At 43.9% G+C, this 21,090-nt stretch overlaps 1 protein-coding gene across 1 annotated transcript in view; it reads right to left on the bottom strand.

The window, feature by feature from the left end:
* Nucleotides 1-21,090, bottom strand: part of LOC137517955 (serum paraoxonase/arylesterase 2-like) — a 99,976-nt gene that overhangs the window by 13,367 nt on the left and 65,519 nt on the right. The window contains exons 5-7 of the mRNA XM_068235042.1: nt 11,351-11,483; nt 5,744-5,944; nt 988-1,069 (exon numbers count right to left, since the gene is read on the bottom strand). Coding sequence (XP_068091143.1) covers nt 988-1,069; nt 5,744-5,944; nt 11,351-11,483 — 416 coding nt within the window. The remainder of the gene's footprint in view (nt 1-987; nt 1,070-5,743; nt 5,945-11,350; nt 11,484-21,090) is intronic.

Genomic DNA, 21,090 nt, shown 5'->3' with positions numbered 1-21,090 from the left:
AAATAAAAAGTGAAAATAACCATACACAGGTCATACGTACCTCCTGTGTAGTCTACTCCTCAATCTCTTTCTCCTCTACTGTGTCCCATTTGTCCACTGTGATCAATGGAATTCTCTGTCCTTCATTTTAAAAATGGCCATTACCCCATAACAGCCTACAGGTCAGCACACTGATAAACTGTAATATCACCCACTTGAGCCGTAGGGAAACATGGACATTACCTTGCACATTCATTTATAACTGACAGCTGCTGATTTATAACTGACAGCAACTGGCATATTTCAGTTCTGACAAAATAATGTCAGAACTGGAAGGGATCACTGTAAGAAGAAAATGGTGAGCTTCTGAGAGGAACTGACGGTGAGGTTGGTATGTCATATTCATTTGCAGTTACATAATTTGTTTATTTTAAATAGCTTTCCTCGCTTCAGGTTCCCTTTAAAGAGAGTCTGAAGCGAGAATAAATCTCGCTTCAGAGCTCATAGTTAGCAGGGGCATGTGTGCCCCTGCTAAACCGCCGCTATCGCGCCGCTAAACGGGGGTCCCTTACCCCCCGAAATCCCCTCCGTAATGCGGGGGAGCACTTCCTGGTTGGGGCAGGGCTCACCGCCGCAGCCCTGCCTCCCGCGCGTCTGTCAGCGCGTATCTCCGCCTCTCCCCCGTCCCTCTCAGTCTTCCTTCACTGAGAGGGGCGGGGGAGAGGCGCAGTGGGGGGTTTGGGGGTCAAGGGACCCCCGTTTAGCGGCGCTATTGCGGCGGTTTAGCAGGGGCACACGTGCCCCTGCTAACTATGAGCTCTGAAGCGAGATTTATTCTCGCTTCAGAGTCTCTTTAAAGCTGTGTCATTCAGGGTACGATAACTGTACAATAATCATCTTACTTGGTGAACAAAGCGGATTCTGACTTTCAGGTACAAATGTCTATTTTATTCATTTATTTATTTTTTACATTTCTGCCTTATGTCATTAATTCCTCTAATGTGTTACCTTCACGTTAGACAATGACCAGTTTGCGTGTTTCTCAAGGACATTAACTGTGTGGCCGAAGGTATCAGCAAGATAGATGTACCTGCAGAAGACAAGAATGCAAAGAGCTTGAATAAGGCCTCAAACCCACCAGAGCTATTTTATGAGCGTTTAAAAAGCGATTCAAACCGCATGGACTTCCCTAAACGCTCAGCTAATGTTAATGGATGGGCCAAATTCCACTGGAGCGATTGCGATTACCAAAACGCAGGACATGCAGCATTTTCCGCGTTTAGCGTTAGCGTTTCTGCAATGTAAAGTATATAAACGCTGGCTTAATCGCTCATCAAAACCTGCACAGAGCGATTTTGCTAACGTTTTGAAGTTATTGTACACTGTAACAAAATTAAAATTAATTGAAAGGACCAATCAGAATTTAATCGCTAATCGCTACACAACCGCTGGCAAATTGAATACACTTTTTAAAATCGCTCCTGAAAACGCTCATGAAATCGCTTACAAACCACTCATACAAAATGCTAGCGATTGCGATTAGGGATAGCGTTGTGTAGTGGGTTCCAAGCCACACAGAGATTATACTTAAAGTGAACGCGAGGTGAGAGGTATATGGAGGCTGCCATATTTATTTCCATTTAAGCAATACCTTAAATACCAGTTGTCTGGCTGTCCTGCTGATCCTCTGCCCCTAATACATTTAGCCACAGCCCCTGAACAAGCATGCAGCAGATCAGGTGTTTCCAGGCCGAAGCAGAGGCGAGAGAGGCTCCAGCCTCAGGGCACAGTGTAGGAGGGGCCGAGGGAGGGGCCGAGGCAGAGGCGAGAGAGACTCCAGCCTCAGGGTGCAGTGTAGGAGGGGCACACAAGTCACTCAGCTATCATTGCCCTATTGTGTTTGAAGCAGAAAGAAATAAGAGAAGGGGTTACATGGCAGTGACTGAAAGCCAGATTACTAGGGATGAAGGTGTTGGGGGCCCTGGGGCACCTCTTAGTCTAATACTAATCAGTGTGTGACAGCTGGGGTGGGAGGGATGGAGGGCGCACTTTGGTGCCTCAGCCTTGGGTGCTGGAGGTCCTTGTCCCGGCTCTGGGTGTTTCTGACATTGTCAGATCTGACAAGATTAGCTGCATGCTTGTTTCTGGTGTTATTCAGACACTACTGCAGCCAAATTGATCAGCAGGGATGCCAGGCAACTGGTATTGTTAAAAAGAAAATAAATATGGCAGCCTCCCTATCCCCCTCACCTCGAGACAACTATCGATAAAAAAACTTTTTTTTTAATACTCTGCATTAGGGTTCCCATTACCACTAGTGCCATGGGCACTTTATTTTGTTTCCCACTGTTCTCTCTGTCTGCTTTAAAATCATCCTTCACTCCTCAGACAACTCACAAATAATTCAATGTGTTCTCCTCACAGCATGCAGGAGAGTCTGAGGAGGAAAGCTGATCAGAGGAGGTAACAGGCAGCTAGATGTGCTGGAATATTGCTGTAATATAACTAGCAGTCAGGGAGGTATGTATACACCACTCCTGACTGACTGCTGATCAGAGGAGGTAACAGGCAGCTAGATGTGCTGGAATATTGTTGTAATATAACTAGCAGTCAGGGAGCTATGTATACACCACTCCTGACTGACTGCTGATCAGAGGAGGTAACAGGCAGCTAGATGTGCTGAAATATTGCTGTAATATAACTAGCAGCCAGGGAGATATGTACTGTATATGTTACGGCCAAAACCAGAAATCGGTTTAGAATTGGCTGGCCGTTTCTAGAACTGGCCGATTTGACGTCGGCCAAAGACCAAAATGCTGGGAATTTCTGACATTGGCCAGCCAGTTCTAGAAACGGCCAAAGTCAGTCGGCCAAAGTCCAAACCGCACAAGTTCCAGAACATCCCGGGTCCTGTCCAGCACCATGAATGGCACTTGGAACTTACTCTCTGCTCTGAAACATACAGCATAATAATCTTTTTAAAGAAAAGCATTTCTTAGTTACAGCTGATACAAATCCTGCAATAAATCACCGGATCCAAAATAGTGTAACTAAGGTGATGACTGGAGCCAATCAGAGGTCTCTCAGCAGAAGCCCTAGCAACCAATCACAGAGGGGAACCCTGGCCAGCCCCACCTGACCTCATTGAGCCAATCAGAGGCCTCCTAGCCTAAACCCTGGCACCCAATCACAGAAAGGAACCCTGGCCAGTCCCCTGTATAATAAGGAGGGCTGCCATGATGAGACAGATCGTCCTGGCTTGCTGAATGCTCACTGAGAGAAATGCTCCAGTGCTGGTGGCCTACAAAGGGCTGCCTGTACACAGTTATAAACCTAAAGCTGTTCATTGATTAACCCCTTCACTACCTTATAGTTAAATCGTTAATTAGCTTGATTGATGTCTCATAGTGTGACAGTTAGGCTGCATTTCCACTTGTGCGGTGCGAATTTTTATGCGAATTCGCATGGATGACGATGTATGCGTATTTAACCATGGCAGTGCTGGTGTGATTTTCCATTGTTTCTATGCGAATTCGCATGAAAATTCACATTCCTAAACCACATGCGAATTTCCTATTAAATACATTGTATGTGATTCGCATAGCAGTATGCGGTATGCGAATTCTGATGGCTCTGCCATGCGAATTTTTTCTGCACAGAAAAACGCAAAGGAATCCTGACAAGTGGAAACAGTCCCATTCACTTGTATTGCTATGCGAATTTGCATGCGAAAAACGCAAGCGAATTCGCGATAGTGTGTGCTGCAGTGCTGCTGGGCCAAGTGCTGAACACAGTGATAAGCTGTTCAGTGATTAACCCCTTCACTATCACTACACAATAGTTAAATCATTAATTACCTTGATTGATGTCATAGTGTGACAGTCAGAGTGTGTGCTGCAGGGCTGCTGCAGCTGCTATGTGTCTCTGTGTGTGTGCTGTGCACAGACCAGGCCAGCTGCTGCCTGCCACGTGCAAACGTGTGCAAAGTACCCCGTGCAAAGTGCCATGTGCAAACACGTGCAAAGTGCCACGTGAAAAGTGCCACATGCAAACATGTGCAAAGTACCCCGTGCAAAGTGCCACATACAAACACGTGCAAAGTGCCACGTGCAAAGTGCAAGCACGTGCAAAGTGCAACGTGAAAAGTGCCACATGCAAACACGTGCAAAGTACAAACATGTGCAAAGTGCCACGTGCAAAGTGCTAAGTGCCACGTGCAAATACATGCAAAGTGCCACATGCCACGTGCAAATACGTGCAAAGTGCCATGTGCAAAGTGCAAAATGCCACTTTTCACGTGGCACTTTACACGTTGCACTTTGCCCGTTGCACTTTGCATTTGGCACGTTTGCACGTGGCACTTTGCACTTGCACTTGGCACTTTGCACGCGTTTGCACGTGGTACTCTGCACTTTGCACGTGTCTGCACTTTGCACGCGTTTGCACGTGGTACTCTGCACTTTGCACGTGTCTGCACTTTTCACGTGGCACTTTACACGTTGCACTTTGCCCGTTGCACTTTGCATTTGGCACGTTTGCACGTGGCACTTTGCACTTGCACTTGGCACTTTGCACGCGTTTGCACGTGGTACTCTGCACTTTGCACGTGTCTGCACTTTGCACGCGTTTGCACGTGGTACTCTGCACTTTGCACGTGTCTGCACTTTGCACGCGTTTGCACGTGGTACTCTGCACTTTGCACGTGTCTGCACTTTGCACGTGTTTGCACGTGGTACTCTGCACTTTGGACATAATGTGGGCTGCACGACCGCTGTCTGGAACCTAGACCTGATGTTAATTGACAGCTATTTTTTTTGTTTTGCTTTTGGGGGGATTTTAAGTCCCCACATCATTAATTAGTGTTCCTCTTTAAAAATAATAATGCTACATGCCTAATTTACCCTAAAAAACGTTCTTAAAGCAATTTAAATGCCACCTCTGGGTTTTCTACCCGGATATCTGAATTTGCCTGGATACCCCGGATAGTAGGGTCAGATACCTGATTCTATTCGGATACCCACCAGTTGGGGTCCGGATATCCGCTCTGGATCCAGATATCTGGGTATCCGAGCACCTCTGATAAACACACATCAAACAGCTGAACATTGGCGCAGACTCTGTGCCATCGATTATTGATCAGTGTGGTAAATCGACCATTTCTCAAGCGATCTGCTCAGAATTGTGAGGCTGCCTCCAGGAAACACACTTAGCAGAAACGCCAGCGTTGCGGAAAACACAGCCTTTCTGCCTGCAATGGGCCGCATCAAGAAACGCAGATAAAATGCATGTACGTTTTGTATGCATTTTATAATATGCGTTGTTAAAACCGCTGATTTTGTTGCTTATTTTTCAAAAACGCACATTATGAAAGTCAATGGTGACGCAATGCCATGCGTTTTGTATAGAGCGCCCCCTAGTGGCTGCAGCTCTGGCGCTTTGAGTTCGCCAGGAGAAAAGCGCAATTTTTTTTTTTAATGTGTTTTTATATGCAATAAAAAAATAAGAAAAAAACAATGTTTTCTGATGTATTTACGCTTACTGTTGTCTACCTCGTGATTTGCATAAAATGCATGGAAAATGCATAAAAAATGCAAACGCGGAAAAATGCACGCAAAACTCAAAAAACGCATGTGCGCAAAATGCAAACGCAATACGAAACACAATACAAACACACAAACGCATATGCATAAAAACGCGATGTTTCCCGCACTGCTAAGTGTGCAGCTAGCCTCAGGGAGGCGTGGCAATGGCGGAGGACACGCACTTCCCGTCAGGTGACACGGCGATCCCGTTGCAGAGGTAGAATCCTGTGGCCACTTCTCGGACATCGCCGGGGCTGTAGTACACCACATTTGACTTCTTTAATCCGATAATCATCTCCAGATGCATCATTGCTGGTGTTTTAAAGTAAAAATCATTTGTGGCATAAAAACTCTCCGGTCCAACAGCGACAAGGTCGTTCACACTGGAAAAAACAAATAATAAAAAACATGTGAGAACGTTTTCATAGGACTAGATCTTTAAAACAACCTTTACAATTCAATAGCCGTTTTCATATACTGAGAAGCAGCAGTTCCTGTGCAGCAGCAAACTTAGAAGTATATAGACGCTCACTAACAATACGTTTTTTAGAGAATGATCTAAAGCTTGGTACACACCTTTAAAGAGACACTGAAGCGAAAAAAAAATTATGATATCATGATTTGTATGTGTAGTACAGCTAAGAAATAAAACATTAAGATCAGATACATCAGTCTAATTGTTTCCAGTACAGGAAGAGTTAAGAAACTCCAGTTGTTATCTCTATGCAAAAAAGCCATTATCTCTAGGACTTTTAAAGTCCTGGAGAGGGCTGTTTTCTGACTTTTATTATCTCAACTCTTAGTTAACTATTAACTTTTTCTCTGCCAGAGGAGAGGTCATTACTTCACAGACTGCTCTGAAAGAATCATTTTGAATGCTGAATGTTGTGTAATCTGCACATATTATAGAATGATGCAATGTTAGAAAACACACTATATACCTGAAAATAAAAATATGAGAATATTTTCTTTGCTGCTAATCTTCTAGCAATTATTCATAGTACACAACCAATTCATTATAACTTATTTTTTTTCGCTCCAGTGTCTCTTTAAGTTTGATTGGCCAATCGCTGACCAATTTTACCCCCTCCATGCAGCATGAAGATTACCTACACAATCTGCTCATAGTATTCAGGATCTGTTGCCACTCATACTACATGGAAGTGGTAGGATTGTCCAATCAAAACTGAAGGTGTGTGCCAGGCTTTACTGTTGGGGGGTGGGGGGACGGAATGCCGAGTTCTTGACACAGTCCCTCCCCCCTCCACTACTTCCTGCAGTAAGTCTTATTAAAAATTTGAGTGCAGTTTATGAAAACGCATTTTCCACTGATGTAATTTATCTAAATGCCATTTAGTTGTATCTCTGATTTTGTGCAACATTCAGTTTCGCAATGTGTGATGTATGTTTCGAGCCAAATCAATGGGAAGAAATCTCTCATAAAATTGGCTGTCAACCTTTTGAACTCCCTCCATACACTCTCCCGACCAGTGCAGTGCCCACCTCAGGCTGCAGCCCGAGGCTGTTCCGTTATGGTCAATCCGTCCGTAAGACTAATCTGATCTGTCTATTGTGTCACCACCTCTCATGCTGATTCTGCGTTATGTTTATTGGACATTGTTTTTAGTTTTGCTTGCTTGTAAATTGCATGTTAAGTCTGTCTATCTTTTTCTCTACTGAGCTATACAGGTGAAACTCGAAAAACTAGGATATCTTGTACAAGTCCACTTATTTCAGTACTTAAGTCAACTTAAGATGACACTAATATATGAAATAGGAACCCTTTGCGGGTGTTGGGATGAAAGAGTCTGACACTTTGAGCCGAAAAATGGGAACAATAGTCTAATGGGCTGAGATTCTGACTTTGGAGTTCTCTAGAGTGACCAGATTTTTTGGGGGGGCGAGGCGCGCCAAAAAATGGGGGAGGTGCGGCGTGCCGAAAAATGGGCATGGCCATGACAATATATGGGCGGAGCTAACGTAATGATGTTTACGCCATGATTGGCAGCATGGGTGTGCAGAAACTGTGTGATGCTATTTAAAGAGAACCCGAGGTGGGTTTGAAGAATATTATCTGCATACAGAGGCTGGATCTGCCTATACAGCCCAGCCTCTGTTGCTATCCCAAACCCCCCTAAGGTCCCCCTGCACTCTGCAATCCCTCATAAATCACAGCCACGCTGCTGACAAACAGCTTGTCAGAGCTGGCTGTGTTTATCTCTATAGTGTCAGTCTGCTGCTCTCCCCGCCTCCTGCAGAACTCCAGTCCCCGCCTGCATCCCTTCCCTCCCTGCTGATTGGAGGGAAGGGACGGGGGCAGGGACCGGAGCTATGCAGGAGGCGGGGGAGCAGCTGAGACTGACACTACAGATGTAAACACAGCCTCACAGCACGGCTGTGATTTATGAGGGATTGCAGAGTGCAGGGGGACCTTAGTGGGGTTTGGGATAGCAACAGAGGCTGGGCTGTATAGGCAGATCCAGCCTCTGTATGCAGAGAACATTCTTCAAACACACCTCGGGTTCTCTTTAACCCTCCTGGCGGTAACCCTGAATGTAGTGTGGGGTAAGCCGCGCAGGAGGATTTCTCAGGCCCTGCTGGGCCGATTTGTATATATATTTTTTTTGCTACACGCAGCTAGCACTTTGCTAATTGCGTGTGCACACCGATCGCCGCCGCTCCGCGCCGATTCACCGCTACCTGCCGCGCCGTTCCCCCCCAGACCCCATGCTCTGCCAGGCCAATCAGTGCCTGGCAGCGCTGAGGAGTGGATCGGGACTCCCTTTGACGCACGACATCGATGACGTCATCCAGCCCGTCGCCATGGCGACAGGGGAAGCCCTAATGGAAATCCCGTTCAGAACGGAATTTCCGGACGGGCTTTATCGCCGGAGGCGATCGAAGAGGGTGGGGGGATGCCGCTGCACAGCGGCTATTATGTAGCAAGCCCTGGGCTTGCTACAGGATTTAAAAAAAATAAAATAAAAAAATCTACTGCGCTGCCCCCTGGCGGTTTTTAATAGACCGCCAGGAGGGTTAATAGTATACCATAACCCCAAAGCAGCAAACATAGCCAACTATGACCATTAAATAATTAATGCAGCAACAGTTACCCCAGACACCAGAAAATAAACGCAATGTGGGCAACATGTCAGCACAAAATAAACACAATGTGGGCAAACATTTCAGCACAAAATAAACGCAATGTGGGCAACATGTCAGCACAAAATAAACACAATGGGGGCAAACATTTCACATGGAATAAAAGGAATTTACTCACCTGACAGAAGACTCTTCACCCGGCCTCTGGCGCGCATCTCCCGGACTATCCTCCTGCAATCTCCCGTGCTGACAGGCAGAGCAGGGCTACGGCAAGATAGCGCCAGAAGCCCTGTACTGGAGACACAAATAGTCTCCAGTACAGGGCTTTCGAGCGCCATCTTCCCGTAGCCCTGCTCTGCCGGAAGAGGAAGACTAAGGAGGCTGGAGCGGGGCTGCGGGCTATGAACTGGCACGGCGTCTATTAGACGTCGCTGCCAGTTCATGCAGTTACAGTGGCCAGAGTCCTGAATGCTGGGACGCCCCGCGGCTGAAAGTGGTACATTTCCCGGGACCTTATGCAGCCTGAGACAGGGGACCCCGAAGGCGGGACACGTCCCGGGTAAAGAGGGACGTATGGCCACCGTAGGTTCTCATGAGCTGTAAGCCATAATCATCAACATTATAACAAATAAAGGCTTGAAATATCTCTCTTTGAATGTAATGAGTCTATTTCATATATTAGTTTCACCTTTTAGGCCTCTTTTTCATGGACTGTTGAGCTGTGTGCTCAGCAAGCAATTGCCAGGCAGCAGTGAGCAGTTACCAGGCAGCAACAAGCAGTTACCAGGCAGCAGTGAGCAGTAACCAGGCAGCAGTGAGCAGTAACCAGGCAGCAGTGAGTAGTTACCAGGAAGCAGTGAGCAGTTACCAGGCAGCAGTGAGCAGTTACCAGGCAGCAGTGAGCAGTTACCAGGCAGCAGTGAGCAGTAACCAGGCAGCAGTGAGTAGTTACCAGGCAGCAGTGATTAGTTACCAGGAAGCAGTGAGCAATTACCAGGCAACAGTGAGCAGTTACGAGGCAGCAGTGAGCAGTTGTGAGAGTCTGAGAGGCATTTCACTGCCTACAGTCTGTGGAAAAGAGGCCTTAAAGGACAACTGAAGTAAGAGGCTGCCATATTTATTTCCTTTTAAACAATACCGGTTGCCTGGCTGTCCTGCTGATCCTCTGCCTCTAATACTATCAGCCATAGACCCTGAACAAGCATGGAACAGATCAGGTGTTTCTGATATTATTGTCAGATCTGACAAGACTAGCTGCATGCTTGTTTCTGGTGTGATTCAGACACTACTGCAGCCAAATAGATCAGCAGGTCTGCCAGGCAACTGGCATTGTTTAAATGGAAATAAATATGACAGCCCCCATCTCCCTTTCATTGCAGGTGTCCTTTAAAGTTGAATTACTAAAATAAATGGACTCTTGCACAATATTCTAATTTTCCGAGTTCCGCATGTATCCTGTGCCATCCTCAATTCCGGGCACACCCAGTCATGCTCGCCGAAATAAACTGATTCTGATTAAGATTTTGAAGTTCATTACCTGGATTTTCATGTAAATAAACTCCACTGGTATTCACAAGAAATTGCAATGGGAAATTCCGCATTAAAAAAAAAACACTTTAAAAAAATTTGCCAAAATGCCAAAAGTTCATGCAAAAAAAAGAGAAAAGAATGCAAGAATTGCAAACGCAGAATTGTGCATGCGGAAAACATCATGCATAAAACAGAACAGTAAATGTGAGCATCACATGATCAGCCATCACATGATCAGCCATCACATGATCATCAGCCATCACATGATCAGCCATCACATGATCATCAGCCATCACATGATCAGCCATCACATGATCAGCCATCACATGATCAGCCCTGCGCAGATCTGCCTCTGCGGCGCCGTCTGTCAAGCAACGTCCAGCTGATTTACGGCAGATGGGAGGACTTATCGGTCACGTCTGGTACCTGTGCAGAGACGTGTGTGATGTACTCTGGGGTTGATCGATACAACCAAATTTCGATTTCATCGGAATTCCGTGTTCCGCAGGCAAATTTAGAACTGACACTGTTCTGAGTACCGAGTTCTGTTCTGAAAATTAGCTTCTAAAACTTTTCAAAAATGTTCAGCTCATATTGATTCCCTGGTCCCCGGAGGCCACATTAGAGTGGCAGAACAAGTAGTTTTCCACATGGATCGGGGGTGCAGGGGACCAGCCTTGTCCCTGGACCCCCCATTCTGTGAAAAAACACTCATTCTGCCACTTTAGTGTGGCCTTAGGGGGCCAGGGAATCCCTGGCGGCCATTTTGTTGGCATCAATATGGGCTGAAAATTCTTGTTTTAGAAGCTAATTTTCAGAACCTTGTAAATTCTGAGTTTCATGATTTACTCAAAAAGTCTGTATTCGGAACTCAACCCCAATGTACTCCAGCGGTGGCTGGATGGTGTAATGGTTAAGGGCTCTGTCTCTGACGCAGGAGACCAGGGTTCAAATCTCGGCTCTGCCTGTTCAGTAAGCCAGCACCTATTCAGTTGGAGACCTTGGGCTAGTCTCACTAACACTGCTACTGCCTATAGAGCCCTAGTGGCTGCTGCTCTGGTGCTTTGAGTCCGACAGGAGAAAAGCGCAATATAAATGTTATCTGTCTTGTCTTCTACGTTTACATTATAAACCATTATCGTTGACGGTCACGTTACCTGTGCAGAAGCGGGTGGGAGATACTCTTCTGATGGACAAGGACTTTGTTTTCAGAATTGAATTTGAATATTTCAATAATGGATGAGTACTGCGGGAGAGGGTGGGACACCACGAACAGGTAAATGGAGCCGTCTAAAAGACAAATAAAAAGTCATCACTATTATTGTCTATATAGTGCTAACATCTTCCGCAGCACTGCACAGAGTACTATTATTGACTATATAGTGCTAACATCTTCCGCAGCACTGCATAGAGCACTATTATTGTCTATATAGTGCTAACATCTTCCGCAGCACTGCACAGAGCACTATTATTGTCTATATAGTGCTAACATCTTCCGCAGCACTGCACAGAGCACTATTATTGTCTATATAGTGCTAACATCTTCCGCAGCACTGCACAGAGTACTATTATTGACTATATAGTGCTAACATCTTCCGCAGCACTGCACAGAGCACTATTATTGTCTATATAGTGCTAACATCTTCCGCAGCACTGCACAGAGCACTATTATTGTCTATATAGTGCTAACATCTTCCGCAGCACTGCACAGAGCACTATTATTGTCTATATAGTGCTAACATCTTCCGCAGCACTGCACAGAGCACTATTATTGTCTATATAGTGCTAACATCTTCCGCAGCACTGCACAGAGCACTATTATTGTCTATATAGTGCTAACATCTTCCGCAGCACTGCACAGAGTACTATTACTGTCTATATAGTGCTAATATCTTCAGCAGCACTGCACAGAGCACTATTATTGTCTATATAGTGCTAACATCTTCCGCAGCACTGCACAGAGCACTATTATTGTCTATATAGTGCTAACATCTTCCGCAGCACTGCACAGAGTACTATTATTGTCTATATAGTGCTAACATCTTCCGCAGCACTGCACAGAGCACTATTATTGTCTATATAGTGCTAACATCTTCCGCAGCACTGCACAGAGCACTATTATTGTCTATATAGTGCTAACATCTTCCGCAGCACTGCACAGAGCACTATTATTGTCTATATAGTGCTAACATCTTCCGCAGCACTGCACAGAGCACTATTATTGTCTATATAGTGCTAACATCTTCCGCAGCACTGCACAGAGCACTATTATTGTCTATATAGTGCTAACATCTTCCGCAGCACTGCACAGAGCACTATTATTGTCTATATAGTGCTAACATCTTCCGCAGCACTGCACAGAGCACTATTATTGTCTACTAGCTGATGACCCGGCATTGCCCGGGTATGTATTTGGCTGGTGTTGGCTCCGCCTACTTTTTCTAACCCTAACACATAATTACTCACTGACCAAGTTTGTTAACTTTGCGGTCTTTGGTATCAATAATCTGCTTTGAAATGAAACAAATCTGATTGGCTGTGTGTGGCTCCACCCCTTTTCTGAATTTGAACCCCAGTCACACAATAACCAACTGTACCAGGTTTGAGGCCTGTGCCATTAACAGTTCAAGAATTGTAGCAATTAAATATTCCCCTTGAAAAGCAACAGATGAAGTTTGATTCACTTTTGTAGGCTCCACCCACTTTTCTGAATATTAATCCCAGTGACCAACTGTGCAAAGTTTAAAAACCCTGCCATTAACAGTGTAAGAATGGCTGCAGTTTACATTTTCCCAGTGAAATGTGTATTTGTCTCCACCCACTGATGATCCGGCGTTGCCCGGGAATGTATTTGACTGGTGTTGGCTCCGGCCACTTTCTAACCCTAACGCACAAACACTCAATGACCAAGTTTGTGAGCTTTGGGGTCCTTGTCATCAATAATTTGCATATTCCCATAGAAATGAAACAAATCAGATAGGCTGTTTGTGGCTCCGCCCCTCTCCAGCATTCAAACCCCAGTCACCCAATGACCAACTGTAGCAGGTTTGAGGCATCTGCTATTAACAGTGTAAAAATGGCAGCAATTTAAATATTCCACTTGAAAATCAACAGGTGAATTTTGATTGGCTATTATAGGCTCCACCCACTTCCCTGAATATTAATCTCAATCACCCAGTGACCATCTGGGCAAAGTTTGAGAACTCTGCCATTAACAGTGTAAGAAGGGCTGCAGTTTATATTTTCCCAGTGAAATTTGGTTTTGGTTCCGCCCACTATTTGTAACCTGGACACACAGTCACTCAATGACCAATTTTGTGAGCTTTGGGGTCCTTGGCATCGATAATTTGTACTTTCCCATGAAATGAAACAAATCTGATTCACTGTTTGTGGCTCTGTCCCCTTTTCTGAATTTGAACCTCAGTGACCCAATGACCAACTGTACCAGGTTTTAGGCTTGTGTCATTAACAGTGCAAGAATTGCAGCAATTTTAATATTCTCCTTGAAAAGTGACATGTGATTTTTGATTGGCATTTTTAGGCTCCACCCACTTTTCTGAATATTAATCCCAGTCACCCAGTAACCAGCTATGCTAAGTTTGAGAACCCTGCCATTAACAGTGAAGAAGGGCTGCAGTTTACAATTTCCCAGAAAAATCTGTTTTTAACTCCACCCACTTTTTATAACCTTGACACAGTCACTACTCAATGACCAAGTTTGTGAGCTTTTGGGTTCCTGGCATCAAAATTGTGCTAATGGAAGCAGTTTATCCAGCAAAGAAATCTGGTTCTTTTTGGCTCCGCCCCTTTACTGAATTTGAACCCCAAACACTTAACAACCGACTGTAGCAGGTTTGAGGCCTCTGCTATTAACAGTGTGAGAATGGCTGCAGTTTCAATATTCCCCTTGAAAATCAATAGGTGAATTTTGATTGGCTGCTGTAGGCTCCACCCACTTTTCTGAACATTAGTCCCAGCCACCCAGTGGCCAACTGTGTCATGTTTGAGAACCCTGCCAATAACAGAATGGCTGAAATCAATCTAACAAATCTGATTGGCTGTTTGTGGCTCCACCCCTTTAGTGCATTTGGACCCCAGTCACCCAATGACTGACTGTATCAGGTTTAAGGCCTCTGCCACTAACAGTGTAAGAATGGTAGCAATGTGAATATTCCCCTTGAAAATCAATAGGTACATTTTGATTGGCTGTTGTAGGCTCCACCCACATTTCTGAATGTTCATCCCAGTCACCCAGTGGCCAATTGTGTAAAGTATGAGAACCCTGCAATGTAAAAAATGAAGTTGTTGGCACCGCCCACTTTTTCTAACCTTGACATACAGTCACTCAATTATCAAGTTTATCAGCTTTGGGTTCCTTGGTATCAATACTTTGTATATTCCCATTGAAAAATAAACAAATCTGGCTGTTTGTGGCTCTGCCCCCTTCCTGAATTTGGGCCCCAGTCACCCAGTGACCAACTGTACCAGGTTTGAGGAATCTGCTTTTCACAGTATAAGAGAATGGTAGCAGATGAAATATTCCCTTTGAAAATCAAATGGGGAATTTTTATTGGCTGTTGTAGGCTCCACCCACCTTCCAAAATCTTAATCTGTCACCCAATGACCAACTGTGCAAAGTTTGAGAACCCTGCCATTAACGGTGTAAGAATGGCTGCAGTTTATATTTTCCCAGTAAAAGTTGTTTTGGCTCCGCCCACTTTTCGTAACCTTGGCACACAGTCACTCAATGACCAAGTTTGTGAGCTGTCAGGTTCCTGGCATCAAAAATGTGTGAATGGAAGCAGTTTATCCACCAAGGAAATCTGATTGGCTGTATGTGGCCCCGCCCCTTTAGTGAATTTGGACCCCAGTCACCCAATGACCGGCTGTAGGAAGTTTGAAGCCTCTGCAATTAAAAGTGTAAGAATAGCAGCAGTTTAAATATTCCCCTTGAAAATCAATAGGTGAATTTTGATTGGCTGTTGTAGGCTCCACCCATTTTCTTGAATCTTAATCGCATTCACCCAGTGACCAAGTGTGCCAAGTTTGAGAACCCTGCGATTAACAGTCTAAGAATGGCTGCAGTTTACATTTTCCCATTTAAAATGAATGGCTGAAATTTGATTGGCTGTTTTATGCTCCGCCCACTTTTCCTGGATTTGTAACCTCGGTCACCAAGTGACCAACTGTGCTATGTGTGGGGACTCTGGCTCGATTACTGTGAGAATGGCAGCCTTTTACATTTTTTCCATTGACTTGAATGGGTGAAATCTGATTAGCTGTTTGTAGCTCCGCCCACGTGTGCAGGGGGGGCGCGAGACCCCCAGAACATATCATCCCAGGTAGTAAGGGATCTGTGTACCAAGTTTCGTTCAAATCGGTCAAGCCGTTTTCGCGTGATCGCGGCACATACACACACACACACACACATACACACACACACACACACACACATACATCCGATTTTATATATATAGATATAGTGCTAACATCTTCCGCAGCACTGCACAGAGCACTATTATTGTCTATATAGTGCTAACATCTTCCGCAGCACTGCACAGAGCACTATTATTGTCTATATAGTGCTAACATCTTCCGCAGCACTGCATAGAGTACTATTATTGTCTATATAGTGCTAACATCTTCCGCAGCACTGCACAGAGCACTATTATTGTCTATATAGTGCTAACATCTTCAGCAGCACTGCACAGAGCACTATTATTGTCTATATAGTGCTAACATCTTCCGCAGCACTGCACAGAGTACTATTATTGTCTATATAGTGCTAACATCTTCCGCAGCACTGCACAGAGCACTATTATTGTCTATATAGTGCTAACATCTTCCGCAGCACTGCACAGAGCACTATTATTGTCTATATAGTGCTAACATCTTCCGCAGCACTGCACAGAGCACTATTATTGTCTATATAGTGCTAACATCTTCCGCAGCACTGCACAGAGTACTATTACTGTCTATATAGTGCTAACATCTTCCGCAGCACTGCACAGAGTACTATTATTGTCTATATAGTGCTAACATCTTCCGCAGCACTGCACAGAGCACTATTATTGTCTATATAGTGCTAACATCTTCAGCAGCACTGCACAGAGTACTATTATTGTCTATATAGTGCTAACATCTTCCGCAGCACTGCACAGAGTACTATTATTGTCTATATAGTGCTAACATCTTCCGCAGCACTGCACAGAGTACTATTATTGTCTATATAGTGCTAACATCTTCCGCAGCACTGCACAGAGTACTATTACTGTCTATATAGTGCTAACATCTTCAGCAGCACTGCACAGAGTACTATTATTGTCTATATAGTGCTAACATCTTCCGCAGCACTGCACAGAGCACTATTATTGTCTATATAGTGCTAACATCTTCAGCAGCACTGCACAGAGTACTATTATTGTCTATATAGTGCTAACATCTTCCGCAGCACTGCACAGAGTACTATTATTGTCTATATAGTGCTAACATCTTCCGCAGCACTGCACAGAGTACTATTATTGTCTATATAGTGCTAACATCTTCCGCAGCACTGCACAGAGTACTATTACTGTCTATATAGTGCTAACATCTTCAGCAGCACTGCACAGAGTACTATTATTGTCTATATAGTGCTAACATCTTCCGCAGCACTGCACAGAGCACTATTATTGTCTATATAGTGCTAACATCTTCAGCAGCACTGCACAGAGTACTATTACTGTCTATATAGTGCTAACATCTTCAGCAGCACTGCACAGAGTACTATTATTGTCTATATAGTGCTAACATCTTCCGCAGCACTGCACAGAGTACTATTATTGTCTATATAGTGCTAACATCTTCCGCAGCACTGCACAGAGTACTATTATTGTCTATATAGTGCTAACATCTTCCGCAGCACTGCATAGAGTACTATTATTGTCTATATAGTGCTAACATCTTCAGCAGCACTGCACAGAGTACTATTATTGTCTATATAGTGCTAACATCTTCAGCAGCACTGCACAGAGTACTATTACTGTCTATATAGTGCTAACATCTTCAGCAGCACTGCACAGAGTACTATTATTGTCTATATAGTGCTAACATCTTCCGCAGCACTGCACAGAGTACTATTATTGTCTATATAGTGCTAACATCTTCCGCAGCACTGCACAGAGTACTATTATTGTCTATATAGTGCTAACATCTTCCGCAGCACTGCATAGAGTACTATTATTGTCTATATAGTGCTAACATCTTCCGCAGCACTGCACAGAGCACTATTATTGTCTATATAGTGCTAACATCTTCCGCAGCACTGCACAGAGTACTATTACTGTCTATATAGTGCTAACATCTTCCGCAGCACTGCACAGAGTACTATTATTGTCTATATAGTGCTAACATCTTCCGCAGCACTGCACAGAGTACTATTATTGTCTATATAGTGCTAACATCTTCCGCAGCACTGCACAGAGCACTATTATTGTCTATATAGTGCTAACATCTTCCGCAGCACTGCACAGAGTACTATTACTGTCTATATAGTGCTAACATCTTCCGCAGCACTGCACAGAGCACTATTATTGTCTATATAGTGCTAACATCTTCCGCAGCACTGCACAGAGCACTATTATTGTCTATATAGTGCTAACATCTTCCGCAGCACTGCACAGAGTACTATTACTGTCTATATAGTGCTAACATCTTCCGCAGCACTGCACAGAGTACTATTATTGTCTATATAGTGCTAACATCTTCCGCAGCACTGCACAGAGCACTATTATTGTCTATATAGTGCTAACATCTTCAGCAGCACTGCACAGAGTACTATTATTGTCTATATAGTGCTAACATCTTCCGCAGCACTGCACAGAGTACTATTATTGTCTATATAGTGCTAACATCTTCCGCAGCACTGCACAGAGTACTATTATTGTCTATATAGTGCTAACATCTTCCGCAGCACTGCACAGAGTACTATTACTGTCTATATAGTGCTAACATCTTCAGCAGCACTGCACAGAGTACTATTATTGTCTATATAGTGCTAACATCTTCCGCAGCACTGCACAGAGCACTATTATTGTCTATATAGTGCTAACATCTTCAGCAGCACTGCACAGAGTACTATTATTGTCTATATAGTGCTAACATCTTCCGCAGCACTGCACAGAGTACTATTATTGTCTATATAGTGCTAACATCTTCCGCAGCACTGCACAGAGTACTATTATTGTCTATATAGTGCTAACATCTTCCGCAGCACTGCACAGAGTACTATTACTGTCTATATAGTGCTAACATCTTCAGCAGCACTGCACAGAGTACTATTATTGTCTATATAGTGCTAACATCTTCCGCAGCACTGCACAGAGCACTATTATTGTCTATATAGTGCTAACATCTTCAGCAGCACTGCACAGAGTACTATTACTGTCTATATAGTGCTAACATCTTCAGCAGCACTGCACAGAGTACTATTATTGTCTATATAGTGCTAACATCTTCCGCAGCACTGCACAGAGTACTATTATTGTCTATATAGTGCTAACATCTTCCGCAGCACTGCACAGAGTACTATTATTGTCTATATAGTGCTAACATCTTCCGCAGCACTGCATAGAGTACTATTATTGTCAATATAGTGCTAACATCTTCAGCAGCACTGCACAGAGTACTATTATTGTCTATATAGTGCTAACATCTTCAGCAGCACTGCACAGAGTACTATTACTGTCTATATAGTGCTAACATCTTCAGCAGCACTGCACAGAGTACTATTATTGTCTATATAGTGCTAACATCTTCCGCAGCACTGCACAGAGTACTATTATTGTCTATATAGTGCTAACATCTTCCGCAGCACTGCACAGAGTACTATTATTGTCTATATAGTGCTAACATCTTCCGCAGCACTGCATAGAGTACTATTATTGTCTATATAGTGCTAACATCTTCCGCAGCACTGCACAGAGCACTATTATTGTCTATATAGTGCTAACATCTTCCGCAGCACTGCACAGAGTACTATTACTGTCTATATAGTGCTAACATCTTCCGCAGCACTGCACAGAGTACTATTATTGTCTATATAGTGCTAACATCTTCCGCAGCACTGCACAGAGTACTATTATTGTCTATATAGTGCTAACATCTTCCGCAGCACTGCACAGAGCACTATTATTGTCTATATAGTGCTAACATCTTCCGCAGCACTGCACAGAGTACTATTACTGTCTATATAGTGCTAACATCTTCCGCAGCACTGCACAGAGCACTATTATTGTCTATATAGTGCTAACATCTTCCGCAGCACTGCACAGAGTACTATTACTGTCTATATAGTGCTAACATCTTCCGCAGCACTGCACAGAGTACTATTATTGTCTATATAGTGCTAACATCTTCCGCTGCACTGCACAGAGTACTATTATTGTCTATATAGTGCTAACATCTTCCGCTGCACTGCACAGAGTACTATTACTGTCTATATAGTGCTAACATCTTCCGCAGCACTGCACAGAGTACTATTACTGTCTATATAGTGCTAATATCTTCCGCAGCACTGCACAGAGTACTATTACTGTCTATATAGTGCTAACATCTTCCGCAGCACTGCACAGAGTACTATTATTGTCTATATAGTGCTAACATCTTCAGCAGCACTGCACAGAGTACTATTATTGTCTATATAGTGCTAACATCTTCAGCAGCACTGCACAGAGCACTATTATTGTCTATATAGTGCTAACATCTTCCGCAGCACTGCACAGAGCACTATTATTGTCTATATAGTGCTAACATCTTCCGCAGCACTGCACAGAGCACTATTATTGTCTATATAGTGCTAACATCTTCCGCAGCACTGCACAGAGCACTATTATTGTCTATATAGTGCTAACATCTTCCGCAGCACTGCACAGAGCACTATTATTGTCTATATAGTGCTAACATCTTCCGCAGCACTGCACAGAGCACTATTATTGTCTATATAGTGCTAACATCTTCCGCAGCACTGCACAGAGCACTATTATTGTCTATATAGTGCTAACATCTTCCGCAGCACTGCACAGAGTACTATTACTGTCTATATAGTGCTAACATCTTCCGCAGCACTGCACAGAGTACTATTACTGTCTATATAGTGCTAACATCTTCCGCAGCACTGCACAGAGTACTATTACTGTCTATATAGTGCTAACATCTTCCGCAGCACTGCACAGAGTACTATTATTGTCTATATAGTGCTAACATCTTCCGCAGCACTGCACAGAGTACTATTATTGTCTATATAGTGCTAACATCTTCCGCAGCACTGCACAGAGTACTATTATTGTCTATATAGTGCTAACATCTTCCGCAGCACTGCACAGAGCACTATTATTGTCTATATAGTGCTAACATCTTCCGCAGCACTGCACAGAGCACTATTATTGTCTATATAGTGCTAACATCTTCCGCAGCACTGCACAGAGCACTATTATTGTCTATATAGTGCTAACATCTTCCGCAGCACTGCACAGAGCACTATTATTGTCTATATAGTGCTAACATCTTCCGCAGCACTGCACAGAGCACTATTATTGTCTATATAGTGCTAACATCTTCCGCAGCACTGCACAGAGCACTATTATTGTCTGTATAGTGCTAACATCTTCAGCAGCACTGCATAGAGTACTATTATTGTCTGTATAGTGCTAACATCTTCAGCAGCACTGCACAGAGCACTATTATTGTCTATATAGTGCTAACATCTTCCGCAGCACTGCACAGAGCACTATTATTGTCTATATAGTGCTAACATCTTCCGCAGCACTGCACAGAGCACTATTATTGTCTATATAGTGCTAACATCTTCCGCAGCACTGCACAGAGCACTATTATTGTCTATATAGTGCTAACATCTTCC

This window comes from Hyperolius riggenbachi, chromosome 5 (genome assembly GCF_040937935.1).
Source record: "Hyperolius riggenbachi isolate aHypRig1 chromosome 5, aHypRig1.pri, whole genome shotgun sequence".
NCBI lineage: Eukaryota > Metazoa > Chordata > Amphibia > Anura > Hyperoliidae > Hyperolius > Hyperolius riggenbachi.
Note: the sequence above shows the minus strand (reverse complement) of the source record. Positions and strands in the feature narration are given on the sequence as shown.